This window comes from Branchiostoma floridae, unplaced genomic scaffold (assembly GCF_000003815.2).
Source record: "Branchiostoma floridae strain S238N-H82 unplaced genomic scaffold, Bfl_VNyyK Sc7u5tJ_1417, whole genome shotgun sequence".
In the NCBI taxonomy this organism is placed as follows: Eukaryota; Metazoa; Chordata; class Leptocardii; order Amphioxiformes; family Branchiostomatidae; genus Branchiostoma; species Branchiostoma floridae.
In genome coordinates, this window is record NW_023365713.1 from 27,990 (window position 1) to 47,327 (window position 19,338).

At 39.2% G+C, this 19,338-nt stretch overlaps 1 protein-coding gene across 1 annotated transcript; it reads left to right on the forward strand.

The window, feature by feature from the left end:
* The first annotated feature begins 2,178 nt into the window (after window positions 1-2,178).
* On the forward strand, window positions 2,179-18,902 carry LOC118407521. Its single transcript, XM_035808000.1, has 7 exons — window positions 2,179-2,254; window positions 2,959-3,174; window positions 11,853-12,024; window positions 12,890-12,989; window positions 13,250-13,337; window positions 13,621-13,800; window positions 18,712-18,902. Exons 1-7 carry the CDS (start codon window positions 2,179-2,181, stop codon window positions 18,900-18,902), a joined length of 1,023 nt encoding a protein of 340 aa, XP_035663893.1.
* The last annotated feature ends 436 nt before the right edge of the window (window positions 18,903-19,338 follow it).

Consider the following 19,338-nt stretch of genomic DNA (forward strand, 5'->3'; position numbering starts at 1 on the left):
AGGTTCGTTTACCTTAAACACTTAGGAAACCACAGGCTGGGCTTTAGCCTTGAAGTTCGTAGGTTAACTGCGCTCCCTCGGTAGCGTCCATGGCTAAAGGGCAGTAAGTGACACCCAATCAAGTATTCATTATAAATTATTTTTTTTAATTTTCTTTCTAGATATAAAATTTTAACTTGCGGCATTCTAAAATCCAGTATTATTATGTAACATTACTAGTATGGTATCGTGATGACACTAGGTCATTTCAAAAATACTATCCCATTTTTTAAGACTTTTCTATGTATTCACTCTCTGCCTGTTATGACTATTTTTCTCTGCTTAATAATGTATGCTGTTCCGATTTGTTACAGACACAACAAACCACCTGGGCAAACACAGTCAAGAAAGTTGCTCATTTGCAACTAAACTCACCTTACAGCAATAGTCAAAGACGCAACGCTACGAAGGCAACCACAAGAAACTGCAACTGCTTGCTTGCTTATTTTTCCTTTAAATGCCAATAAAGAGCTTAAGGTCAAAGTCACAAATCTTCCGAGTTGTGTCATGATTGTTTCATCAACGATTGATTTATTCGGGATTGTTTTAAAGCACGAATAAATCTTACAAGTAGCATTTTAAGCAGCAAAAAAAAAGTAATGGTGGTAGGGTGAAAATCGCCATTGGTACATTCAGTAAAAAGTATGGTGCGTTTGCTCTTCTTGGAGCAAAAAAAATATCCATTCAATACATCTGAAAATATCATGTTTACATAGCTAAGCAATTGATTGTATACTAGGATGGCAGGGGCCGAATGCTTGACATACAGGGTATAGTCGCATATTGTACAAAGCATTTGTAACCTTCTGTATTACAAACATCTGGATCCTGTTATATCACTATAAGTAAAACTGTAGGACTGTAAATATCAGGTTACCAAAAAAATTACATTTATTGAATACAGTGATGACAAGGACTGCATATGTGCTACCGTGAATGTAAGTGAATACTATAAAACCATTTCTAATCGTTTATCAGGATCTATTAACATCTAGATCCCGATAAATCACTAGCCGTTCCACAAATAGATTTAGAAAACCATCTTATATATAGTTTGAATTTTATTGGTTGCTAGGATGACAAGGCCCCGTAAACCATACCCAGGACGATGTGATACCATTTGTAAAAACATTTGTAACCTAAGCAAACGTATGGGCCTTCTCATATCGTTACAAATTCGACAATATCTTGGTAAACGCCAACCCTTAATTGAATTGATCACACTGAAATTTTGTATTATAGGGATAAGCATTTACTGCATGATGACATCCAGAACGAAGATGCATTTGATTTTCATCTTATGAAAGCATCATTCCGTTTTGCTCTACAGTTAAGGGATTTACCCTGTTTATTTATATCATATTCATATTATATATCAAATCATTGTAGGTGCAATTCGCTATGTTTTAAAGTCTGTAGCAAAATGACAGTATATGTAATAATGATATCAAACTAGAGTTCCACGAAACGCAATACCTTCGCCAAACAATCAATGCCACGGAAAAGTGAGAGCGTGGTGGTTTGGCCTTGTTTATGACACTGGGAGTCAGTTGGGATGTATAAAACTATTACAAGGGAATTTTCAACCGTGAATATGTGCAGTTCCATGCAGTCGTTTATTTCTGGTAGGTACTTTACATGAATAAGACCTCAAGCAGAAAGAACTTTGCACGTGTTTCTGGGATAGAATTCTCCAAATGTGCACTTCCTGATGATAATGAGACTGGGAGAAAGATCAGTGGCCCTTCTCACCCGCAAGCAAATAAACATTGTGGCAGGCAAAACAATAAACCTGGGGCAAAGCTGTCATCAAGTGCAGCCATCTGCCAAACAGCTGCTAGCCAAACTAATAGAGTTATCCAAAAAAAGGTCAACATCTGAGGTTAAATTGTTATATTCCTATTCTACATTAATTTCATAAATGAAGCCCTGATTTAAAAACAATACAGTTCAGGATTTTAATCACAACCTAAGGTATGTTCATACTAAAAATAATACAGATCCACCAAACCCTGCCTGACTTATTATCTTCCAAAGTTTACCACAAAATCACCCACTGCAGTTCAAAACAAGCCACCAGGGGGCCCAAACTTACATGACTTAATCCCTGCCCAAAGACGTACCCACTAGCCAAAAATCATGAACCTGCCACTTGAGGATGACTTGAACGCCAACTTCGACGCTCACCTGCAGAACCGCAACTTCTCGCCAGGACGCCCATTATCGAACTTGACCTTCGTTTTCCAATCCCTTAAATAATTACTGAATATGATGCAAAACGATCCACAGCGTCAAAAGTTATCTTGTACGCAAATACACACACACAAACACTCATCCCACTGCACTCACGACAGAAAGCGCCAGCTGTACAATTTTCGTACAAAACCTTGCTATACGCAACCGCAACTCAAATACCAAATATCGTGAGATTCCATCCACAGCTGCCAAAGTTATTTGAGATTGACCTATATACTGGGACACAAAAAAATTCTAACCAAAACATGACCTTCTTGGCAAAGGTAATGAACTCTCACTGCAGTGTCAAGCTCACATGCCAAAGGGTCCACAAATGACGTTACTCTTCGTCTTCCCAACCCCTACCCACATACGAAATGCCATGGTAGTCTATCAAGGTTCTAAAGTTATGCTTACTCCAAATATCCTTAAACACACACACACACACACACACAGACAGACACACAGACAAACACACCAAAAACTATACCTCCATTTTTCGTGGAGTTAATAATATGGAGTCTTGTTTCAATAACAACAATATAGCTGTAAAATCCTTACAAGGTATGATATGACCCCTGTGTGCTGTAGGCCGTTGGACAGAGATGGTCATAAGTCACCTCACATCGTTGCCGATGTGCTGAACAAGAACGCTTGGAACTAAGTTGCTGGAACCTACGACAGTGCCACAGGGCCTAGGGATTGAAGCCCTTTGGAGCAATGGTGTGCGAGTCCGTGAAAAACGCATAGGAGTCACTGAAGTTGCCAGTCAGTACCCTGTCCGGGTGGCGGTGAGGGAGCGAGACGGTCGGTACTTCTCTGGGCGTATCGCCTGTCTTCAGCTGTACAACTACGCCATGACTAAAGAACAGATTGTCGCAGTGCGTAATGTGTGTAACGGTGAGTTTAATGTATGTGACACGTCTTATTATTTCGTGTCAATAATTACCTCCATGAAATGTGGTAGATAGCTTTTGGTGTCATGACAAAGTGGGGCAAGTTTCAGCCCCCTAACATTTAATTGTGGAACTGCATGGGTGTTTTTGTCAAGACACTCCAAAGAGGATAACTGCAGAAAGGATCGACAAATTGCCTGCATTTTAGGCATGTGGGTAGTTTAGGCAAAGATGTTCATAAAGATATACATGTTATGCAAATGAGGACTTAATATAATTAATGAGAAAATTGTATAGTTCCATTGTTTTCAATAATTGGACCTCAATACATGTAACATATGTTAATTACGATAGGTGGAATAGCAAGCAGATACCAAATATGGTAATGAGGAATTTCTTTGCATAATTTATGGAAAAATTGCAAAACCGCTTTATGATAAATAATGGGAATTTTATAACTGTGACATGTGTACGTTAGTCAATGATGAACACCACCATGCATAAATTATGTTAATGTGTTAGTCACTTGCATAAAATTTACGACAGCTCTAAATTTTCATGGAGGTATGAGGTCGCCGAACTCTAGTTTACCCTGCGTTTGTCTCTCTGTCTGTCTGGCTGTGTGTGTGTGTGTGTGTGTAAACAAGATAACTCAAGAACGGTTGGGTTCATACTTGGTGTGTTGGTAGTGTCTGATGAAAGCTGGAAATGATTAGATTTTTGACCACATAGCGGCTCCCCTTGGTACTGCAGTGCAACTCCCGGTTTTGCTATCTCGGTGTTCTGAACATGCTATGGTCACGATTTTTGAGTGTTAGATAGCTATTGTGCTCAGGAAGAAATGACATAAGCCTGGGCCCCCTAGCGTCTAGTCTTGGAATAGCAGGGGCATTTTTGTCAAAAACGTCTGAAGAAGGGAACAACGAATTTTCATTATTTTTGGTATGTAGGTACCTTAGACAATGTTGTAAAAGATAAGATACTAATTATTCAAAATAGGAGGATCAAATGAACCTACATCCTGATTATCAAGTATCTTTCTCTTGGTATTCTTGAATACGTTGTAATTCAGCGTTTTCTGTTGAATTGCAATATTTATAAAGCTTTTATGACCATAATATGTTCCAGATGTTCGTAACATAAAAATACGTGATAGCGTAATACGTGTTTTTATGAAGTGCATTTACGTCCTAGATCTGTAATATGCAACCATTGGGTTCTAACTCTAAGGTTTCCCTAAACGTCAACTTTTTAAATACTCGTTGTGGAACATTTCATGAAGGTGTGTGCTTCCAAACATATGTATTGGAACATCTAGACACTGTTTATTTTGCTAAAAGTTCTACAATAGCTCTGTAAACAGCGCTCAAATGTTGAATTCTATGTATGCCCCGACATTTATACACACAAATGTGTTATGCATCGGACTCTTCAATGTGATATTTGGTACCAGAAGAGGTATACAAATAACACTACAAGCATTATTTCGTAAATTCTACATCACTCGGGTCATTGTAAGGTCGTGGACTTATGTCGAATATGTCTGTGGACGTGTAACAAGTAAGTCTCATCCATACACAGCTTACACATGTGAGGAAGCTGTACATAAACATTTCAGAATTATGAAAAGATGCTACATCTGATTATTAATTATCGATTCTTTCCGAATGTTTGGGCATTCAAGAAAGATGAGCAAGTATAGTATGAATTTTAGAAATGTATCATCTTGCATTGCACTACACTGCATTCCAACATGACAATTCGTCGAGTGACCTGCGAAGAACGGCCCAGTAGACACTTCTATGTATGTACATAGAAGTGTCTACTGGGCCGTTCTGGGGCGAAGAGTGTATATATCCATATATATATATATATATACTTGGCATATGAAACGTTAGTCATCTTCTTTATTAGAAATGTATAGAGCTTCTAAGATCGCTGAATTAAAGGTTTGATAATAGCACTACTAATTGAAAAATTCTATTCTAAGTGATCCAAAGAATTCAGAAGATACATGCATGATAGTTAGGGCGTAAATGCATATCATAAAAACACTTCTTATTTTTTATTAGAAACATCTGGAGCCTCTTATATGCATAATGGATAACATAAAAACACTTAGGTATTTTCTATTAAAAACATCTGGAGCCTCTTATATCCCTTAAAAGCTTTCTAAACAATACTAAGCAAAATTTCTCTACTGAAATTTCGAATTCCAAGGTACTCTTGGATACCAATGCCAACATACTTGATATCATGGATAAAGGTTCATTTGATTTTCATAATCCAATAATAGTTGAAGTGTTTTCTATTTGCTTGAAACTTCAGCAGTTCCTTCATTTCCCAATATCAAAAACAGCTATAGTTTGACTACTTCATAAATGTTTGAAATTCATAAGGCCAGGTAAGTGTTTATAACCTATACCACTTGTTCACGGTAAAATTGTTTTCTTTGAACATGGGAAACATACTAGAAATGTAATAACTCTGCTATGATATTGGTACGTACGTTGAAGATGTGGACACTCATACTATTTCCGTACGGTGGCATTTCCTTGTATGCTCTAAACTTCTGATGAGTATATAAGAATGCGAGTTTTCTCTATCGGCAGGAGGCTCGGTGAGAGCCACGCGATACGGTCTTCAGCAACGTCTGCTAGACAATGAGGTAAGCATTTTACTATCATGTTTTAGATCTGTACAGGCCCCGGTCACAAGAATCATACGTTTGACTGCGATTGAGGTTTTATGCTTGGTATAAGCGCAGTACGTCGTAAGTCGGGGAAGAATTGGAAGCAATGGTTTAAATATACGAAGTCGTGGTCACAAGGAACGTAGCGCATCGTACGATGAGGAAATAAGAGCGTATCTGCGTCAATTGAAGGTGAATCATAGTAAATCGGGGAGCCTCGTATGACGAAAATAGAGCTGAAATCGAATTTTGAACATGTTCAAAGTTTCTCCATCGTCGCACAATTTTTATTATCCCCATATCAGACTTCATTACGGCCATTTTTCTTCTGATGACTTTAAAGATTCATACATTTTTAGCACGTGGAAATGGTTTCAGTTTCCCCTGATATTGTCGATGTTGACGAAAAAGGAAACTATATCAGTCGTAACTGTTCATAATAACAACTAGAAAACAGCGCGCCATGGCATCCAAGGCAATGTTTTCCACGTGGTGGATTCAGTATCACACACATGTGATGCATGTATTTGCTTGATTGCTACATACTCGTGGGTTCATAATAAGATGAAATCTCATCTCTCGCCGGTGTCTGGTCAATTTACCATAACCGTAACCATGGGGACAACTCGAAAGGAAAGGCAGGATTATGATATAATGCTTATGATATGATTTTTGTCTGATGGCATTTTTTTCCAAAATATGATTTTCGAAAAAGCCTGACTCGTAGAGTCGGCAATCAGGCCGAGATAATCAGACCAGTACTTGTGCTTGATTTGAACCTTTGTTTGTAAGACTCATGTTCTTATGGTTAACGTTTCTTTTGATTTGTTTTTAAAGTGAAAGACATTATATGAAGGTATTCAACAGCTAGGTCCACATTTGGTTGGTTAAAGAAGCACAAGAAAGGTTCAAGAAGCGGTCATTCGGCTATTCAGAAGAGACACAAGTGAAAAATCGTACGACGCTAGAAAAATTTTGAACACCATCCGATGCTCTGCGGTAGCTGATTTTGATTACGATTTAGCCGCGATTCACTGCGATCATCGTGCGATATGCGGAATATGTCATCGCAAGGACGTCGTACGATCTTGTGACCGGGGCTATATTAGACAAGGGATAGCATTGCATAAGTTTACCTTTGAACAGAATTTTGGAAGATATTATTTCTTAAAGTTGTAACCAGCACATCTTCCGTTATTTTCCTTGTTTTACCGTTTGAGTATAAAATAGGTTTTAGTCCTGTTTGTGACGCTAAGATGTGAAGTATTATGAGCTTAGGGCCATGCCTGGTTTTCTATTTGGGTGAATCTATTGCTTTGCAGATTCGTTAACAATGTCAGGTTGAATATTCGTTACCAGCAGACTCATATTTTTTATTGCACTACGTGTGTTTTATGGTTATACTGAATAATATAGTAGGTCATCTTATATCTAATTCATGTTCGTCACATACACAGCAAGAGTAGATGGAACTTGAAGTACAACATTCAAATACTATATCATTTCAATACTTCGTTCGAATACTACATCCCTTGGTTTACCTAAATTTGATCTTTTTCGAATTATATAGGAGTGAATAGAGGAAGGTATAGGTATGGTTGGTACTGTTTTTCCTGTTGGACCGGTCTGGAAAAACCGGACCTAAAATCAGTTGATTGAAAGGTTGCGTTGTAAGGTTCATTTGTATATCATAGTAAACCTTGAATATCCAATTCCAACGCTAAACGCTATAATCAGGTGAGTTAACACCTCCACCTGTTTGAGCCTGCTATATCGCTATGTGTTTTATGAAATGTTCATAAACACTACTAAAACTAAACTGTCTACACTCAAAATCCTACTTTAAACGCATGCTTGGGTATCATATTGATATTCAGGACATTGACAAGTTTGATCTACAGTTTATAATTAATAGAAAACTTTTTTCAGTTTATCCGCTACTTCAGAAGTCCCTTCATTCCCCATTATCCATAAACAGCTGTAGATTGACTTCTTAACGGTAGAATGGAATTTGCAAGGACAGTTCAATGTATACAACCTCCTTCCATATGGCTAAGGCAGATATTTTTTGTTCTAATTGGTAAATATAATGAAATAGAAATTACAAACTAGGAGTAGATAGTACAAACTTTGCTGTTACGTGGGTACTTAGGTTGAAGATGTAGGCACACATACCTTTACCCGTGTGGTCGCATTTACGTCGTGTGTTCTACTCTTAAGATTAGCTTATATGAAAGTACGTTAGAGCCACACAATACGGTCTTTAAGTACATCTGCGTGGATGGGCTCTGTCGATGGTACAGATAGATGTCCAGTATTACAATTGTTTGCCTTGAAATGAGCCCAATTCCTTACATAAATTTGGAAATATTAATTTTGAAACTTTTATCAGCAAATCTTCTTTGTCTTCGTTTTGTCAGTCATGCTTGTCACACGCAAAGAAATATTATGTGTACTTTTACCCTGGAATGAATCCATTGCGGTAATGGGGATTAGTTTTAACAACTTTAACAAGCAGACCTCAATTTACTTGGTCTTACTTTCATGGAAAAATGAATAATAGAGTAGGTCATTTAATGTAAAAACACTTTTTTTTTCGTCGTTCCGGAGAAGACTCTAACGTTGACAATTAGAGAATTTGCGAAAAGTTTTACATGTAAATATTAATCAGACGAGCTTAAAGAATTCTATAATATATAAGTATTCATATCATGTGTCATCATTAAGTTATCGTTCCAGGTAGGGAGTAGGCGAGACTCTATATCCGTTTGTTTTATAGTTGAGGAATGTGAGTTTGTTGGAGTTTCTAGTGGCCATACTATTTCATCCTCGATGAGAGCAGTTCCGGGTCGAGTATTGTGGCAAACTCAACAAAGTCAATACATCTTTCATGACACTTTTTAAGGCCAGTTCTAGATAGAGCCCAATGTTTGTTCTAAGCGCCCTTTGCTTGTACTCTCTTCAGCTTGGTACGTCCACACCAGTATTACACCATTACACTGTAATCCAGATTTTTAGGGTGTCTTTACTTTACAGGCCATTTATTTGCCACTACTGTACGAATGTATTGTGGTGGTTGCACGTAGATGTGAATAATGACACAATGTGCTACGTTGCTGACAAAGCGTGTGAATTATAATATATATGCTCTTAATTGACAGAACCGAGACCAGCCCAATGCCCTGTTCCGCCATGAAGAGTAAACAGAGCAAGCAGGTAAGAAATTAAATGTACTTAAACATTGGCAATTAGGTCATTGGTTTAGTCAGTTCCATGTGCTCTTGATATCTATATGTTTGCATTTATATCAAATCAACTAGAATAAGCATTAAATCTAATAGTCCAAGTAAAAATTCTGTTGTGTCAAGTCTTGAAATACTTCAGTAGGTATTTACCCTATCTGCGTAAGTGATCAAACGTAAGTCTGATACATCATAAGCAATAATTTTTTTGGGTAATAGGGACATTTTTCTGGATTTTTTCAAAAGCAAATGTCATTTGAATTGTCCCTGTCCGAAGGGTTAGCTTACAGGCTCGCCTGGCAGCCCTGGCTGTGTACGCTGAACAGCCCAACCAATTATTTAGATAAACAAGTGCTTTTAAAAATGCTGACCTCTGCCCTTTATCACCCTCACACTCAGGGTTGACAATCACGGCAAAGCCTATGATATCAACCCTGACAAATCAGCCACAGTATTCGGTTATTAGGGGTGCCTTGCTTATGAAGATTAATGAGCTTGCCCTTATATGGGCAGTCAGCCGTTGGGGATCGGGCGTTGGCATGGTGAGCAAACAAAGTCATGGTAATACGTAACATGATTGGCTGATAGCTTCCCAGTGGCCTTTGCGAGACAGCTTGCGACAACAACAAGCCCAAGAAGGCCTGTTCTCTGATTGGTTGACAGCTTGTTTGTGGCGACAATCATAATACTCGTAGGTAGGGCCTGGGACAGCAGGGCCCCATAAGGTAGTGCCGTTGGGGACCGGGCGTTAGGAGGATGCCCTTTATAGTCTTTGTGACATGTCTGAAACAACCCCCCCCTCCTTGTGGCAAATTTGGTACAAAATGACACCAAATGCGTAAATGACGAATATTTGGAAGCAGAAAACATCGTCATATTTTGTACATACACGCAAAACAATTTCAGTTCATTAGTACACAACTTATACGGTCTAAAAGAAGGCCCTCTATGTTAAACGGGGTGACAGACCGCCACGGTTTCACAGAAAACAGACCGAAACTCGTACACTCTTGAAAACACGAACCGCTTGCTTATCTTACTCTTGTGCTCTTATGCACAACTTGTACGTTCCGATTCGTCTAAACCCCTTTTAAAAGAAATAATGCAACAAACCTGTACTGTTCGCTTGCAGCTGTGCTGTAGCATTACGTCCACAGAGAGAAAACCATGGCCCTTGCCGAACTAGTGCGAATTACAGCAAAATGTCGTCTTCAAACTTCATTAACATAATATCTTCAAAAACGTGTATTAGATTACATTTCTTTCAATTTGTGAGTCACCAGTATGCATGGTATCTTCAAGTCTAGTGATCAATTTCATTTATACTATTTATTAATCCACATTGTTCTGACGTAATTTGGAGTGATATATAGACTGGTTTATTGATTGAAAACTCCTGGCAGCCAAAAGGCTGAATTATGAGATTCACAGTCCCACACTACAGGTAAAAAATACAACAATTAACTTGTATGCATTCAATCAACTTATGTACATAGTCGCCAACTTACAACATAATAAAATGCAATAATCATTACACATTGGCGCTAAATAAAAGTTATTCACTGCTGTTCAAGAGCTTGACAATGTAAGGTAATGGACTTTGGGCATATCGTTTTGTTCGTGCTGATATGGTGTCGATTCTGTTTTTTGTGTGTCTTTTTTCCCTCCCCGTAACTTCACCTCTGGTGCGTGAAAGCCAAGCTTGGCTTGGCCAGCTTCTTTCCAAACTCCCGGCACATGCCCTCAGGCGGCCAAACGTAAAAGAATAACCATACGCACAACTTATAGCCAGTATCATGCGGATGCTTATAAAACTAGCTTCATTCTTTCCTTCTCAGGTTTTTTTGGCAGTTTTTGTTCTTTTGATGACACTGCGAGAAACGACCGGAGGTAAGATTTGAGCAGGAATAGACTTTAGACAAAGGTAGCACTAAAGTATTGTAATTGCACCAACTTTCGCGGTGGTTTAATGTTCGCCGTTTTCGCGGTGGCCACGTCACCGCGAACTTAAAACCACCTTGAACGTTTTTATGGCAGTAAGAGACTTTAGTGCATGGTGCTACCGCGAACTTAAAACCACCGCGAAAAGTCTTTCTCGCTACCGCGAAATTAAATCCCCGCGCACTACAGTCCTACAGCGGCAAGAACTGCTTGCAACGTGTAAGACGGCCCCAGCAGATGCGGGTTTGTTGTTTGGAGTTTCCGTCTCCCATGAGCACTTTCGACCAAGGGTTCCTTCTACCCCTGATTCGTGTGTAGCGGGTGCTCCTAAGGCTGTTACTGCCACAAAAGCCACTGCCACTATCCAGTATATCCAAATATCAACTGTCCGAAATGTGGAGTCCGTGGCCAGGTCCCCACCAATTTGAGTTAATTTTGGCCAGATCATTACGCTTTTTTCACCTCCTTTTTTTCCTGCGATAGTACATATAGAATTTAATCTGGAATGTTATTTGATGTTTGTCGAAGAAGAACAAGGCAATTATGTTTAACGAGAAATTCGAGCGTATCAACATGTAGCTTTTACCGACATTGCGTTTTGTATCTAATGCTAAACCATTTGGGAGTTACTGTGTCCCAGTATTATTGCGCCCCAGTATTATTTGGATTATCATCTGTTGATGAATATTTCATCTCAAAATACTAAACAACAATAGAAGATTGGGAGACTTTCCCAAATAAACAATTAGATAACAAATGTCTTACGTTATCTTATATGTGTTTTGCAATGTATTCTGACCAACATAGCGTGTCTGCATCCGTCTATAGTAACCACGGTGAAAATTCGAACTAGCGGCGTCGATTTCTCCGGCACGGGCGCAAGAATTACCCTACGGCTGAACACCAAACGTTCAGATGGGTCAACAGGATCTTTCGCCTGTGGTTTCGACTGCGGAGGTAGTAAGTGCGAAAGGGGAAGGTAACTACCATATTTAAAACATAAGAAGTACTAGTGATATTTTGTAAGTATCAAAGTTAAGTCACTCGGGATGTGATTTATGAAAAATGCAAATGGCTGTTAAAGTAACAGCCCTTAAGATAAATGTTAATAAATACTGAAAGTGGAAAGAAGTCGCCGATTTTCAATGTCGTTGTTTTTGCACGTAATGGGAGGAATACTTTCCCCTTTTCTCATTGTTTCAACCCTATTCAGACTTGGCTTCATTTGTCAATCATGGACGGGGGGCTTGTGGCTTTTGAGGTCCGCCCTTCAAACTTCTGTAACTGATTACATGTATCCCCATTCCGCTGGGGGGGGGGGGGGGGCATGTATTCAGGGGGGGGGAGGTATTACAAGGGTCAAAACCCTCTCAAGGGGAAGGGATTACAGGGGTCCATACCATCCCCGGGACGGGGAAGGCGCTCTCCCGGCAAAGGGACTCCCACCGCGCTCTCAAAACCCTGGCTGGGTATTTTGACCCGGATTTTTAAGCTTATGTACCCTACCCTCAAAGTTAAAGCCCCTGTACCTGAAACTTAGTATGGACGTATACCTCAAGGACATTTTTGGTTCGATAATGATAAATTCAAATGAATTGATCTTATCATAAATACGGATAAGGATTAAGTGCATTCACCAGTGCACGAACTCTACCTCTTTTCTTTTAAATTTTGCACTTGTTTTGAAATTCTTAAAATCTACTGACAGCATTAGTCCACCACAGAACGATAAACTTTGTTTGAACTTCCTACTTTACCTACATGTGAATTTGATTTAGACCATGTAACTAATGTTGCAGACCTTGTAAATAAGATTCAAAGCAATGCATGTAAATATGTTTCAGTGTCGACACAGTTTCCTGTAACGATCTGGACGGCGTTCTTGTGAGCGTGTATTTGAGAAATAACGGTGGAGGGTCGAATCCAAACTGGAGACCCGATTGGGTATTACTAAGTTTATGACACAAACCATTTCTGAATCAGTTTTCCTTTATTTTATCAATGTTTGGATAATTCGAATCCCAGAAATATTATTGAAAGCAACGTCTTTCCTTCCTCAGTCTCTCACTTTTTTACTTCTTTTTCTCTGTTTCTCCATGTCTCTAGCTGATCAACTTCTGTCTCTCTCAGTATCTGTATGTCTTTCTCTCTTTCTCTCTTAGTATATTAACTTTGGTTGATTGCGTCATCCTTTTCCCCTGAAGGTGAAAGTGACTTACGGCTCAGATAGGTACGAAATATCCTTCGGTTTATTCATCAACGTTGGAAGCAGTGCAACTAGGTATGTCTCAGGTGAGTTTAAAACAGCAATCATTAAATGTGGTTAGGGAAGGTGAAATTCGAAGCACGGACAGCGACACTGAATCAACAGTCTAACATTATTGTGGTCGCCATTACCTCCACGTCATCAAATAAAAAGATGAAGAATAAAATAACAAAAAGAACACGTTTCTATGAAAATGACTTCGATATTTGTGCATCCTCTTCACTGCTTACAAATACATAATTTAGGGCAAGCGTATCAACTCTTTACTCATTTATGCAGTAATTCATTAAGCAATATTTGTTATTTCAGCCGGATCGTGTACCCAACCATCAGACCCCAGCAATGGATACTACAGCGGCGGAACGAGTCACAACAGTGTTGGGTACTCACAGTGCTACCCAGGATACGAACTGACTTCGTCGTCTGACAGGAGCTACTTCTGCTTTGGAGGTTACCGATACCCAAAGTACCCAAGTGTGACATGCAGCGGTAATGTGGTATTTCCAAATTTCGAGTAACGACATGTGGTGGCCAGTGAGAGACGGATACACACACACACACACACACACACACACACACACACACACACACACACACACACACACACACACACATCGCAGCCCGGGAGGCTGAATTACGTTTCACTTACAGGCTTCATTCCATTAAAATCCCCCCAAAAAACTGATACAATCATAAAGAAAAAAATGCAAGACAAATGTTGACAAAAGATATCCCAAAAAGGGAAATTGCGAAATTTATTTATTACATACAGATCAGTCAATACAAATCAAAGAAGCTTATAGAATTCTCGAAATCGATCATCCCATGTTTGCTGTTGATTACCTTTCTCTCTTTTATTCTCTCTGAATCGTTCCCTGCATTATATATATATATATATATATATATGTATATATATATATATATATATATATATATGTATATATATATACATATATATGTGTGTGTGTGTGTGTGTGTGTGTGTGTGAGTGTGTGTGTGTGTGTGTGTGTGTGTGTGCGTGTGTGTGCGTGTGTGTGTTTGTTTTATGCCCAGCTGCTGCTTTGTACGATTCAAAGCATAGTTGCAACTTTATTTTTGGAATTGGCCGAAAATCACTTTGGGTAGGAGGACGTCGAAGTCGTGCGGACCGGTGTATTGCGTATCTCTAATTCTTACTTTAGAATTTAGAAGATACGTGTCTCGGGATGTGATTCCTAAAATTTTGCGAAAATGACAAACATGTACAGATGTAACTTGGACCAACGATGGGCGGCTGGCGACTGCAACACCGGTTCATTTTTTTCGGAGACTATTATGATGTTAACTTCATACTTTAATTATTTTCTGTACTCATTTTGCTATATTCAATTTTTTTGTTCGGGATTTCTTGCCTCTTTAATAACAAGGTTGTTTTTTCACGGTGGTCAAATACGGGCTCAAAATCTCCCATGTCTAGCCGAATTTGAATGTTTTTCCACGATGTTCCATATGACGAAATTCGAACCGAACCCGTGTTCTATTTTGGGTCATCTGCGGTGGTTGACGGTAAAACACTGCTGTTTGGCCTTTTTTTTTCCAAACTGCCTTGAATGAGCCAAAAATGATTGCTTTTCACGAATATAAACACTTTTCTGGACATTACATCCATGCTATCATTTTGTTTGGGACCTGTAATATTTAACGAAGCAAACTGACGTTTGTGTTTGTGACCTTGAATATTATAAAGTTGTCTACACCGGTATCAATTACACCCTTTCGCTATCCGCGCGGCATGACATGCGTGCAAACGTCGTTTAAGATCTCGACCAAGAAGAGTCCAAATTAACTCATTGACAGCTTAAAATGACCGCAGCGGTTTTCCCGAGATTTTTGTTTTGGGGATTTTTAGAAAATGCCTTCGATTTTGAATTATTGGCAATTAAGTGCGAAAAATGCAATTTTTACGCATATTTTCGACTGTAACTTTGCTCAAAATCAAAAATTAAAAAATCCCCCCAAAAAAAGTTTTATTTTCCTCATAGATGACGAAAAATATAAAAATCGAGAAGTTTCGATGACGCATGCGGCCCATCTTATCAAAAGTTTGGTCAAATTAAAGGCCTTCCTGAAACAGAAAATGATCGTCTTTCTAAGCAACATCGAAAGAAAACAGCTATTTGAATTCAAACGGCAAGATTCAAAGTATGTAAAATTAATAATTTAATCTTATTTTGAAAACATTTTCTTTGTCAAAACATTTTGTTTATTTTCAGATATTTTACGGGTAGCCAAAAGTAGGCCTCCTGTAACCCGATACTCTGTCGAACCCGCATAGCAACGGGAAAGAATACCCTAGCAACCGACCACCGTGGACATTTGCTTGAGAGCAAATACAGAATATTTCAGCCACACGCCTTCCATGTAACACTGAACTGTTCCAAATCACCTAGACTCCCTTGCAGTCTTCGGGAAGGGGCTGTTTTCAGGCTATTAACATATGCGCGCAAGGGTAATTCACCTATGTGCGCATGAATTCGGCTGTTGAGAACGGTAAAAGCGCCAGACAACACGCTGTTTGTAGCGAAAATAAAACCATTGTGTTCCAAATATAGAAATCGTCGGAAACCTGTAGTACATCGCTTCTTGTCGGCGAGGGTTCGGTGACAGTCGGAGATTCCGACGTCATTCTTAGGCCGATGGAAGTTGCATAGGGAAGCCCACCATGACAGCGGGAACAAAGCGTGCTCAGCCTGTAAACAATGTTTTGCAGCGTAATTTGGCAGGTCTCATGGCGCCCCTATTGTCCGGATTGAAACTTCTTGGAAACAAGGAACGTAGGCTGCTAGCATTTTTCATTTGCATGATGACAACTAGTAGATATTTTCCCGTTAATTTTATGATATGACCTTCCAAAAAATGTACCATACCTGTAGTACGTTGTACTAGTATTGTTTGTCCGTACGTTGTACTAGTATTGTTTGTCCGTATGTAACGTTACATGAAAACAACGCGAAGCGTTACGTAAACATTATCTTACTACAGCATTTAGTGACAATGCAAGTTTTGTACTTGTGGAATAAATGTTTTACTAGAGTTGAAGCGTGTCTTATACTTTTTATAGGGCTAACGTTATGGGAGGGGCGAAAGACGAATAATTTACTCATGATCACGGGAACGATTCGCAGTACAGATCGTCACCGTATTAAAACACCGCGTAAAAAGAGATCAGGAATGACTCGAAAAGGATCAGTACAACATTGATAGGCAAATAATCCATGAAAATGAGCGGCAGGAGTGGCAACTACTTGCTGCCGGGAGAAGCCTGCGGTTTATTGGTGTCCCACGGACCGCCGGGATTTCGCTCGTCCAAGCCGATTACGTCTGTGTTTTTAATTGGGCTTTCAAGTCGCCGGCATCGGGTAGTCTTCGGGAGGGGCAGAAACTCGCTATCACGGCAAACTCCCTTCCTCAACAAACTTCCTTTCCCGGCACAATAGAACATAGCAAACGTTGAAATTCGGGGAAAACCCCCCCCCCCCCCCACACACACACACACAAAAAAAACAGCCCCTTCCCGAAGACTGCAAGGGAGTCTACTTATTCCCCGTGACGCCACCAAATATAAACGCACTTGCCCGAATGTATCACGGATCGCGCCGCTTTTGCGTTCATGATATGAAAATTCACAATTCCGGATAATGAGGAGACCGTTTCAGAACCACGTCTGCAGGAGGTTCAGAAAAAACCGTTTCAGATCGTTTCAGATCCCTTTCGAAGCGTTCATGATGACAAAACTTATCCGTTTCAGCTTGCCTAACCCATAGAACCGTTTCATTTTTTGCATCATGAACGGGGCCTAATTTAGCGTAACTTGCGAGACCCGGAAGATAGGAATGTCGACCTTGTTCGAGGATTTCTTTTCGGAGGTCAGTGGTCATACCCTGGCACTGAGAGTGTCTTATTGGGCTTAAACTCTGGCAGTTTAAAGTTACTCACAATTTGAAGGTTTGAATTTTACGTCAAACAACAACAACAACACTAGAAACACCTACATTTGGTCGGGGGAAAATACAGCACTGTTTTCCCAGTCCAGTGAGGGAAATGTGGTAACTATAGACAGATGGCCACTATATAGAGAAAATGCTAGTTACACATGACGAAATAAAGCCGGTAGTTATGACTTATGTCGACACTCCTATCTTACGGGTCTCGTACGCTGATTCTTTGTCTGTATCTTAACATGACATGGTATAGAACTACAAAGGCAGACATTTGCCAGAGAGCAAAAACAACATATTTCAATCCATCCCCACGCCAATGTTAAAATGGACTGTGCGCGCCATATCAACCTTCTGCAGGAATTGACATATACAAAAACATCATCCGGTATTCTTCTCCAAAATGGATTTAGATCAAAACGATCTCCAAACCTGATAGAACTTGCAAAACACTATATTTATATCCGGAACACCTATATATTTAAAATGGACTAGTCTATGTGGTCCATTTTGAAATACTGTATGCCCGGGGTGAAAATAAAATACTACGGTAACATCTCCTACACACCTTCAGACCGCATTCCAGGTCCTTTTGTTTTAATACAAAGGCAAATGAGCCAAAAATATACATTTAAAGTAAGACAAAAAATGGCACTAGCTAGATTTTTTAACTGATGCATGCCAAAAGTATTGATGGGGTCCTTTGGGCACCTATGTACCACATTTCAGGACACTGGGTCGTAATACAATTAGCTCCGAATGTATATTATTGGTATAGAAATAACAAAAAATTAAAAGTAAATGTTATTTTAAGAATTAACTAGTCCTCTGTTTGCTTTCGTAAAAGATCGGTTGGTGGAATTACCTTCATGTGGTGACGTAGTTGTAGCGGCCGAGTTTGGGTAGCCACACACCCTCGGTGCCTTAGTAACGTGCTCTTTTCCTTTGTCTTTATTTCGATGGTCTGCAATGATGGTCTTTTATGAAATGAACCAATGTGTATAAAGATACCTGGGTGCAAAAGAACATGTAAATACAGTATGCTGTATAAAGTTGAAGACTAAACACATCTTACTTAAACTGTCCATTCTACGATCAAGAAAGAAGAGAGCTTCTTAAATCTTTGAAGAGGCCAGTATAGTCCAACGCAATCTCCCAACATTTACAGAGAAGAGAAAATCTAAACTACTCTTCTCTTATAACATCGTAGAACCCACATACTACAGAACAAGTGGGATCCTTCATTGTCCACTGTCTCAGAAAAAGTATTCAAACGCAATACGTTAGACTAGTGCAATTGACTTTAAGCTACTATGTCCCATCCCTAATATCATGCATGGAGAATCAGTCGATTTTGAAGTCATCCAGGAAAGAAAAGTGACAAATATGTGAAAATCTTTACTGTTTTTTTTATTCCATCCAGACATAAATGAATGCGATCAACATTTCGGAAAGGGACCCTGTGACCGGATCAACGGTATCTGTCATAACAGTATCGGAAGCTACAGCTGCGATTGTAAGGATGGATATTATCTGGACGTCGACATGCACAGCTGCAAAGGTAACGACATTTATTCAGTAGAAGTACTCAAGAAGATGTCACCATTTTTGTGACCAATTGGTTGGGAAGCAAATAATTTAGTGTTTATTTTCCTAATTAAAAATAGATGCTTCTTGACTAACGTTCAAACAGGAGTGACAATTCTGACCTGGAAAATGCCTTGTTATGAAGGATTAACCATACATTTCCTGACACTGTTGCATGTTCACCTGACATTGACTTTCATGTTGTGTCTTTTTATGCCAGACATTGGTACATGCGTTACTGTAATGGTCAGAAAGCGGGAGTACACGCTTACGGAACCTTATCTTACGACTTTGCAAAAAACTTGAAATACGAATTCCAATATTTCATCACTGTTTATTTTCCAAATGTTAAATTGACGTATGATCTAGAGTTATGTGACAGTAAAAGATGGGGAATAGATAGACATAGATAGACGTTATGATAGTGAAGATGGATAAAAGTCATTAGTTTTTTGCAGTTTAG